Below are 11,015 nucleotides of genomic sequence, written 5' to 3' on the forward strand. Positions count from 1 at the left end.
AATCTAGGAATTCAAGGATGTCTTTGCATGGTCATACCAAGATATGCCTAGGTTAAGTACTGACATTGTAGTCCATCGTCTTCCTATAAAAGAAGATTGCAAGCCAGTGCAGCAAAAGCTCAGAAGGATGAGACCTGATATCGTGTTGAAGATAAAAGAAAAGGTCCAGAAGCAACTCGATGCCAGATTTCTGTAAGAAGTCAAGTATTCTGAGTGGGTGGCCAATATCGTACCAGTTCCGAAGAAAGATGGGAAAGTGCGAATGTGTGTGGACTACAGGGATTTGAACAAGGCCAGTCCAAATGACAATTTTCCATTGCCCCACATCGACACATTGGTAGACAATACTGCGGACTTTTCATTGTTTTCCTTCATGGACGGTTTCTCTGGGTATAATCAGATAAAGATGCATCCTGAAGACATGAGAAAAACTACGTTCATTACGTTATGGGGTTATAAAGTGATGCCATTTGGATTAAAGAATACGGAGTGACATATCAAAGAGCTATGGTAGCTTTGTTCCATGATATGATGCACAGGGAGATCGAAGTTTATGTTGATGATATGATCGCGAAGTCCAAAACGGAGGAGGAACATGTGCAGGTCTTGAGAAAATTATTCTTAAGATTTAGAAAGTTCCAGCTCAAGCTTCATCCAGCGAAGTGCACTTTTGGGGCCAGGTCAGGAAAATTGCTAGGCTTCGTAGTCAGTGAGAAAGGAATCGAGATTGACCCAGACAAAGTGAAGGCAATACAGGATTTACCTTCACCCCGCACTCAGAAAGAAGTTCGAGGATTTCTCGGAAGACTGAACTACATTGCTAGGTTTATTTCACAACTAACTGAGAAATGTGACCCTATATTTCGTCTTCTGAAGAAACATAACCCTGGTACTTGGGATGAAGAATGCGAAGAAGCCTTTAACAAGGTGAAACAGTATTTATCTAATACTCCAGTGCTGTCACCACCTAGCCCGGATAGGCCCCTGATATTGTATCTAACAGTATTTGACAACTCCATGGGGTGTGTGCTAGGCCAACATGATGAAATGGGAAGAAAAGAAATGGCGATATATTATCTCAGCAAGAAATTCACTGATTGTGAAATGAGATATTCACCTATTGAGAAGCTATGTTGTGCCTTGATTTGGACAACCAGAAGATTAAGACAGTACATGTTATACCATACGACTTGGCTAATCTCAAAGTTGGACCCGTTAAAGTATATGATGGAGTCAACTGCTTTGAATGGGAGGATGACCCGATGGCAGATCTTACTATCTGAATTTGATATTATCTATGTGAGCCAAAAGGCTGTGAAAGGGAGTGCAATTTCTGACTTTCTAGCTAGTAGAGCTTTGGAGGACTACGAGCCATTGAGTTTTGATTTCCCGAATGAAGACCCGATGTGTATAGCCGCTACTGAAGAAAATCCCCAAAAAGGTCACAGTTGGAAGCTAAACTTTGATGGAGCCTCGAACGATGTGGGCATTGGAATTGGGGCAGTCTTAGTATCCCCGAATGGTGATCATTATCCTTTCACTTGCAAATTGGATTTTGATTGCATAAACAACATGGCAGAATACGAAGCATGCATCATGGTATTCGTGCAGCTATAGAGCGAAGAATCAAAGTGTTGAGGTCTATGGAGATTCGGCATTGGTGATATATCAGCTCAGGGGTAAGTGGGAAACGAGAGATCCCAAATTAGTCAGTTATCGAAAGTTGGTCCTGGAATTAATTAAAGATTTTGAAGACATCACTTTTTGCTATCTCCCACGAGATGAGAACCAGATGGCTGATGCACTGGCTACTTTAGCCTCCATGATCAAGGTGAATAGACATGAGGATATGAAGCCTATCCAAATGAGTATCCATGAAGACCCGGCTCATTGTTGCAATATCGAAGAAGAGGAAATCGATGATAGTCCTTGGTATCAAGATATACTACGATATGTAAAAAATCGTGAGTATCTGGCCAGGCAACGAAGAATGAAAAGAGAACTCTGAAAAGGCTAGCCATTAATTACGTCTTAGATGGGGATATCTTATACAAGAGGGGTAAAGATCAGGTACTGTTAAGATGTGTGGATGCCGTGGAAGCAAAGAAAATCCTGGAAGAAGTCCATGAGGGCATCTGTGGAACGCATGCCAGTGGGTTCACAATGGCTAGACAGATTATGAGATTTGGGTATTACTGGTCTACCATGGAAGGGGATTGCATCAATTATTCCAAAAAGTGCCATAAATGTCAAATCTATGGTGATAAAAGGCATGCACCTCCTTCGCCTCTTCATGTCATGACTTCTTTATGGCCTTTCTCTATGTGGGGTATGGATGTCATCGGACCAATATCGCCGAAGGCTTCAAATGGGCATCGTTTCATATTCGTATGCTAGCGTTACAAAGTTATCAGTCAGCAAGTTCTTGAAGAGGGAGATCGTATGTCGATATGGAATGCATGAAAGAATCATATCTGACAATGTGTTGAACTTGAACAACAGCTCCATAGCAGAAGTCTGTAGTCAATTCAAGATCAGACATCATAATTCGTCGCCGTATCGCCCAAAAATGAATGGTGCAGTGGAAGCGGCCAATAAAAATATAAAGAAGATTATGGGGAAGAACAACAGCTCCATAGCAGGGACTGGCACGAGAAATTACCGTTTGCCCTCCTTGCTTATCGAACGTCAATCAGGACCTCCACCGGGGCAACACCTTTCTCCTTAGTTTATGGCATGGAGGCAGTCTTGCCCATCGAAGTTAAAATCCCTTCTCTCCGGGTTTTGACTGAGCTACAATTGGATGAAGCAGAATGGGTTCAATCTCGATACGATCAGTTGAACTTGATAGAGGGAAAAAGGCTAAAGGCTATTCAGCATGGTCAGATGTACCAGAAAAGAACGATGCGAGCCTACAACAAGAAGGTCCGACCCAGAGAATTTCACGAGGGGGACCTGGTGTTGAGAAAAATTCTTCCTCTACAAAAAGATTTTAGGGGGAAATGGATGCCGAATTGGGAAGGTCCTTATGTTGTAAAAAAGACCTTTTTTGGAGGAGCCCTGATCCTGGCTAAAATGGATGGAAGAACCTTGCCTAATCCAGTAAATTCAGATTCGGTCAAGAGATACTTTACTTGAAGAAGGGAAGGAACCAAGGTGAAAACCCGCAAAGGGCGCTTTGATTCAAAAAAAAAGGAGAGGCTAAGGTGAAAACCCGCAAAGGGCACCTTAAGACCAAAGGGGATTTGAGTTGAAAACCTGAGAAGGGCAGCTCAAATTTTGATCGTCACGTGGTAGTCTTGTTGTACCTAAATCGGCAGAAAGGAATAGACGACATCTTGGGGCATCAACAAAATACTGTGAATCTCTTAAACACGTGTTGAATTCAGAAGGGTCTCGAAAAGTTGTATAGAGAAATTCAAGCAGAGATATCTGGGGCACCTGATCATAGTATCTGTATTGAATTCGCTGTTTTAGAATATTTCATTCTTTTTCAATATAAATGTCCCCAGACAATTTCTCTATCATTGACAATCCATTGCGAGCTATGCTCCCAAATTAATTTTGTTTTATTCATCGTTGTGATCTTTTCGCAAACATGTTGCATTAGAATGACGATTAGTGAACAAGTAAAACTTTCACAATGGAGGTTTTTCATATTACTCTAGAAATCTTTAAACAGCTCAGGAACCTGAAACAGGACTATTGTTTAGACCTTCACCGGGTTAAAAGGTCGGAGATATCTAGGAAGTCAAGAGTCAAGATTAAAATTCTCAAGTTTTGACGAAGCGTTGTTGCCACGAAGGAAGCCTTAATGAGCAATAATGACTTTAAACATTCAATATTCATTTTTCATGACATAACATATCATTCATACACGCCTAGTTAGGAGCATTTGATTCATTTTGATCATAACATCCTAATCATTAGGCATAATTAGGCTCATAAAGTGAATCATACAGGTCATGTTTCATAGAGAGCAGATTGGTGAAATCATAAAGCCTTGTCTCCCTAAGCAACAGTGGAGCAGGTTGAAGAGATAACAGATCTTGCCTTCCCATACTGGTGGCGAAGCAAATCAAAGAAAGCAGGTCTTGTCTTCATGTACTGGCGTGAAGTAGATCAAAGATAGCAGATCTTGCCTTCCCATACTGGTGGCGAAGCAGGTCGAAGAAGAAAGCAGATCTTATCTTCATGTACTGGCGTGAAGTAGATTAAAGATAACAGATCTTGTCTTCCCATACTAGTGGCGAAGCAGATCGAAGAAAGCAGATCTTATCTTCATGTACTGGCGTGAAGTAGATCAAAGATAGCAGGTCATGTCTTCCTATATTGGTAGCGAAGTGGATCGAACATACAGATTTTGCCTTCCCATACTGGTGGCGAAGCAGATCGAAGAAAGCAGATCTTGTCTTCATGTACTGGTGTGAAGTAGATCAAGGATACCAGATCTTGCCTTCCCATACTGGTGGCAAAGCAGATTAAAGAAAGCAGATTTCGTTTTCATGTACCGGCGTGAAACAGATCAAAGATAGTAGGTCCTGTCTTCCTATATCGGTAGCGAAGTGGATCGAATATACAGATTTTATCTTCCCATACTGGTGGCGAAGTAGATCGAGGAAAAACAGATCTTGCCTTCCTATACTGACAGAGAAGCAGATCAAAGATGGTAGATTTTACCTCCCTGAAGTTGCAGTGGAGTATATTGAAGCCAGTAATTCTATTCCCCTGGTCGGCAGTGGAATCGATCGGAAAAGCAGATCTTGTCTTCATGTACTGGCATGAAGTAGATCAAAAATGAGCAGATCTTGTCTTCCCATACTGGTGGTGAAGTAGATCGAAGATACAAGTCTTATCTCCCTGAAGTTGCAGTGGAGCAGACAAAAGTAACCAATCCTATCTCCTTGAAGTTGCAATGGAGTGGATTAAAACCGCAGATCTCATCTCTCTGAAGTTGCAGTAGAGCAGATCACATTAGATTCACCCTTAAGTTGTAACAGAACAAGTTGAAGCTATAAGTCTTATCTCTTTGAAGTTGCAGTGGAGCAGATTAAAGATAGCAAATTTTGTTCTTTTGAGAAGCTACAAAGTATGAATCCTATCTCCCTGGCATTGCAGTGGAGTGGATCGAAGCGCTAGTTCCTATACCTCTGAAGATGCAGTAAGAAGGAATGAAGCTACTTAAAGAAGAAAAGCACCGAAGAAGTTTAAGGCTCAGTAAGACCAGACATAATTGGGCCTTGTAGTCTTTGCTCTATTCCTGTTACACGACAATGAGCAAAGAGGGGCAGCTGTACAAGCCCAATAATGCCTGGGCCCAAACAATAACCCAAAATAGAAAATTAGGCCTATCTTAATCCAGCTACGAAGCCCAATTGGCTTAAGGCATCAGAAACCCTAGCAGGTAATGCGCCGCAAGCCCCCAGCAGTCTCCAGCAGACGCCCGATCGCCACACGTCTCGGCCTCCCCCGCGCCGTTTGCTTCACATTTTCCTACAAAACGGACTTAAAGGGTCCAAAGGAAAAAAACAAGCAAAATAATTGAATTTTTGTTTCTTTTTTCGGCCTATAAAAGGCCATTTTTAACATGTAAATGGGACGGATCTTTTGATAGGGAATCGAGAATAAAAAGCAGTAAAAACTTGTTTTTTTAAAGGTGATTTCTTCTTGTTATTAAAAGTGTTCATCGTTTTTACATTTTTTTATATTTTCTTTTACTTTTTATTTTGTTTCGTTTAAAATAACAAGGGAAAAGGAAAGGAAAACTTACCTGAAAACGCCGTGCCACCGCCATCTCCGTCGTGATCGGAGTTTTGGTGAGAGGGCCGGTCGAGCGGCGGCGCAAGGACGCTAGGGTTCCAAACCCTAGCGAGCAAACAAAAGGGGGCTCTTTTTTTTTTTTTTTCTCTTGGTTTGCAACGATTCGAAAAGAAAATTTGTTTTAAATAAAGGATCAAAACGGCACCGTATTGTCCAGGCCTTGACCCTCGCGGTGACCCGACCCGAAGGGGAGGATCCATGCTCGACGTCGAGAGGGAGATTTGCAAAATGGTCCTCCTTTTGCAATCGCCCCAAATTAAACCTTTTTGTTTTTAAATTAGGCGCATATTTGATCCGAGTTTGATTCAGGTCCCTAGTCTGCATATATTTTGAGAGGATGGATTAATTTCCACAGGTCCTCCTCTTGTTGTCGCATCTTAATTTGGACCTTTTCCTTAGTTTCCATCTTTAAATTTGGTTTCAAAACTTTGTTTATTTTGATTTAATCCTTAATTTGTTGTTTTTATATGTTATTATTATTATTATTATTATTATTATTATTATTATAGGAATTACTATTACCCTTACTATATATATATACACATTCGCATATTCTCTGCAATAATATGTGCATACATTCTTTTAACGATTTTATAAACACATGCACCTTACATATATATTTTATTATCATTCTATGTGCATAACTTTCATATACTTTTGCGTGCATTTATATTTTATATAGATATACATTGTTGTAACATATTTATTCCTATATTTTATAATTTAAAGCATACATGCATTCTCTAATATATACCTACACATTTAAATTTTTATAAATCCACGCATAAATTTTTTACATACTAAACATTTTTTTAAAATGTGTATTTTATATTTTAGTTTCAAATTCTTTTCACTTTTGTAAATAAATATATGCGAACGCATAATTGTAAATATATTTGTATATTCTACCTACTTGTATATGTAATTGTGAATATTTATTCATATATGTTTGAAATTAGGTATTTGTTTCATGTTATACCTTAACCCTTTTTAGCATTCATTTTAAAACATATATTTTGATTTTCTCAAAGTACTTAAATCATCCTATTTTATAAATTCAAATATTTGACATTCATGATTCACGTGAAAGATCGTGTCCTAACTTACTGGATCGGGATTATTTTTCGATGAATTTAGAAAGCCAAGTATTTGTTTTGCAACAAATTTTCAAATTTTAAATAAAAGCTTATTCTCGGGAATTAAAATGTTGGGTCCTAACTTACTGGTCATGACATTTTCTTCTCGAAATAAGAATTTTCAAAAACAAAAAGGCAATATTCGGGTATTTTGAAGATTTAAAAACATTGTGCCCTAACTCACTGGGTGTGGTGTTTTATTTCTTTGAAATAAGAATGTCTTACTATTTTAAATCCATTCATGAAATAAAAAGTTTCCTTTTAAAATCTTTTCAAATTTTCGACACCAAGGCATTAAAAAAAATCAATTTGGTACCAATTTTGGGCGTTCTGGCGTGTTAATCCTTCCTCGTATGAATCGACTCCCGAACTGTTTTTTTCAAATTCCGCAGACCAAAATTAATTTTAAGGTGGGCCAATCACACCCTAATAAAGGATCGGTGGCGACTCCAGTTTTGTTTTTTAAAGTCGACAACTAAATTTTTTGTTTTCAGAAAAATGGTTTTGACAATCATTAATAATCCTTTCAAAATATTTTGATATTTTGAAATTATTTTAAAAATTATCAATGAAATTATTATCTTTAATAGTTGTCTATATAAATTTAAATTTCTTTTGATTGTATGATCTTGAATCTTCCGTGTTAAGTTAAAAGTAAAAAAATTTCTTACAATTAATTAAATTAATTAATTTTTCTTCCATGCCAAACAAAACTCATAATCTTTTCATCACTTATTTACCCAAATGAAAAATAAGCAATTAATTTAATTAACTGCAATGATAGTTTCCTTCACTTTTAGTTTAGCATGAAAAATTCAAGATTATATAATCAAAAGAGATTTTAGTTTCAGAGACAATTATTAAATATGAATTATTTGAGTTGATTTCGTTAATTTTAAAATTTAAAATGAGATTAAATTAATTAATTTTAATATTATAGTAATAAATTGGTTGACATTACCGATGGGTAAAATTTTTCAACAATTTATTATGATGTTTTAAAATTTAAAATTTAAATATTAAAAAAATTAGAATTTCCGGCAATGGGATAAACAAGTACAAATTGAAAATTTTGTGTACTATTTTAGTTTCTACAATTTTTCCACTTTAATCCTTGCTTTTTTTTACCCCAATTAATATTTTAAAAAAAAAGATATTTTTTTTGGGTGACCAGAATGAAAGTGTGAACATGATGTGCCGTGTATAGTTAACCGCCGTTAAAGATTTAATGCTTGGGTGACCAAAATGAAAATACCCTAAAGGTTGGGTGACCAACTAAGTAGTTTAGTCTCTTTAATTTATGATGATGTAAAAGTTACATATTGCCTACATAACATATTTGATAATTACAAAATTAGGAGAGAGAAAAAGAGTTAACAGAATTTGAACTCGTGTCACTTAAATGCCAAACAGGAGGTCTAACCTCTACTGAGTTTTAACATATCAACAGATTCAGCATACTTCCATATCTTCTTCTTTTTTTTTTTTTTCTTTTATGATCTGACATGAGGATCTTTATTGATCTCAAGTTTTAACATATTTTTTAATTATGAAATTTTGTATCAATGGGAAGGCAAAAGAAACATTTCCCAAATTTCTGCCACTTTCATTTCTAAAGTTCTAAAGTGATAGAAGTAGGCATGAAACTATGAATGCCTTAGATTTTTTATTTATTTTGCACCAATATGCGTATGTACATCACTTTTCAGCCAAATTGGTGATTTTATCCACTTTGAAAGTGGATTAAATGCTATTCCTAGTCATGAAAATTGTTAGGTATAATCGTATAAGCAAAATTAATGAGTTCTTAATTACCAATTAATTTGTTGAATATAAGAAACATATGATTTGTGTTTTTAAAGTTACATACCAACAAGTCATGATAAAATGTTTGGAGTAAAATATTTTATGTAAATGTTATTTTGATATATGGTAGTTGGTATCATATCAGTATCAATTATATCAATTAGTATATATCGTTTCGGTCTTAAATGGGTATCAAGTAATTTACGTTTTGTTTTCGTTAAAATTTTGATGTGCTTCCTTCGTTTCAATCCATTTCGGTGTGTACCTACCAATTCCAATCCGTACAAAATTAAAATATAGTTATTAAATTAGATTATCGAAAATAAATATTAATTTTAAAATTTATATGTACATATAACTATGCTTATATGAATGTAATTAAGATATATGATGTATATATAACATATAATTTATTAAGAAACTAAAAATTAAATTGTAAATATACATGTGAAAATATTTAAATATATTATAATTTATCGAGGAATTAAAAATTAGACTACAAATATATATATGAAAAATATTTAAAATTATCGATAAACTTGAAATGATACATCAAAATATGGTGATATCGATCACGTATCAATATCAAAAGTTTTTAAATACATTTATGTATAAAATACTAATTACCTTACTTACAATATTAAGCAACATAGAGAGGTGATATTTTCTTTACTGTGTGCAATTTACACCAATCATGTGGTAAGCCACATGGATGTTTCGATAAATTTAAGTTTGTGGTAAGTACATTTTATCATTCATCGACACTATGAACAGATATTTAGATTCACCAATAAATAGTAAATGTATAATTAATAATAATTAAAATTGCATCTAACAGTATGTAATTCTTGACTAATCAGCAATTGTTCAAACTCGTATTTATTATTGGATTGGCAATTCAAAAATACTTTATGAATTTGCCCCTTTTGGCTTTTTCTCTATATCAAATAGGTACATAAAATTGTTTTATTTGGTTATAGGTGGGAGTTCTCTTATTCTTTATTTTTAAGAAAAGCTTGAATCTCAACAGGCGACAAATTGATAATCCACCATAAGGTGGCCTTGGGCATGGCCTCTGCCATCAGTGTCAATCTGCTGGAACATGGCTACATCTAAATCTAGGCCTCCGTTGCTGCACTGATCCACAATTCTTACTGTTACTTGTGCTCTTGTAGCTCTATTTGTCACCTGCTCATCATAACCAATATTAGCTTATTATGTATCATAGCTCTTAAACTCAACCAGACATGATTGAGATGATGAAAGAAACAAATTGAAAACTAACCCTTAAGCATCTTCCACAAGATGCTTGGCCACGAGGTCCGACCGGTCCGCAGAAGGCGGTCCATCCATACTTCTGGCGCCATGCTAAGGGCTTGTTTGCATCCCAAGTTGAGCAATAGGCACTTACAGCATTTAGGTTCCATCCATTTTGTGCAGGGTTGTAGTAATGGTAGGTAGCTCTGACATTGGAGGCACTTTCACCACCGCCGCCACTACCACCCCCACCCCGACAGTTACTTTGGCAACCTCTAGAAGGTGAACAATAATCATCTGTGGTGCCACAATAACCAAACTGGCTGCAACAAAGGTTGTTAGCACAAGTCCGGCCACCAGCTTGGCGCCCACACTGCTGGGAAGCGGCAGTAGCTAATAAGCATAGTAAAGAAACAAGGGATAGGCTTAGATTACCCATTTCAGTTTTGTGTAATTTTCATGCTTAAGGCAGTTCAATGGTGTTTGAATTTATAGGAAGGGTTTGCCGAATGGCATTTAATACGTTTGGCATTGAGGGTCTTGAATTTCTACATCATAATAATACCTTTGAATTTCTACAACGAGAGTAAAAAGAAGGCAACTGAAATGTGTCATCGTACAAATACTCGGCCTTTGTGGTCACCAAAAGATGACAGTGAGGAAAATAAAGATTTTTTTTTCTTTGAAGAGCAAAATAAAAAAAAAAATTTATGGAAAGAAAGAAGCATACTTTATTCCTTCAAAAAAAAAATTTGTTTGCACTTTTATCGTAAGAACAACATGCAATATCATAAAAAACAGTGTACTCTTTTATTTAATTTACAATGATTAATTTTTTCTTTTTGTGTAAACAAAAAATACAATCAACTCTTATTATAGAGGCGTCCAAAGTATTTTTCTTAATCCTACTCATCTATTAATTCCATATCACTTATATAAATTTTTTTGAAAATCATTATCATCACTTAGGAACACATGGATAAAATTTTAATAGAA

At 35.9% G+C, this 11,015-nt stretch overlaps 1 protein-coding gene across 1 annotated transcript; it reads right to left on the reverse strand.

Annotated features, from left to right (window-relative positions):
- Positions 1–9,625: 9,625 nt before the first annotated feature.
- Positions 9,626–10,485, reverse strand: LOC105804683 (hevein-like preproprotein). Its single transcript, XM_012637383.2, has 2 exons — positions 10,048–10,485; positions 9,626–9,950 (listed from the first exon to the last, which is right to left on the reverse strand). Exons 1-2 carry the CDS (start codon positions 10,456–10,458, stop codon positions 9,786–9,788), a joined length of 576 nt encoding a protein of 191 aa, XP_012492837.1. The 5' UTR covers positions 10,459–10,485; the 3' UTR covers positions 9,626–9,785.
- Positions 10,486–11,015: the final 530 nt, after the last annotated feature.

This window comes from Gossypium raimondii, chromosome 11, assembly GCF_025698545.1.
Source record: "Gossypium raimondii isolate GPD5lz chromosome 11, ASM2569854v1, whole genome shotgun sequence".
In the NCBI taxonomy this organism is placed as follows: Eukaryota; Viridiplantae; Streptophyta; class Magnoliopsida; order Malvales; family Malvaceae; genus Gossypium; species Gossypium raimondii.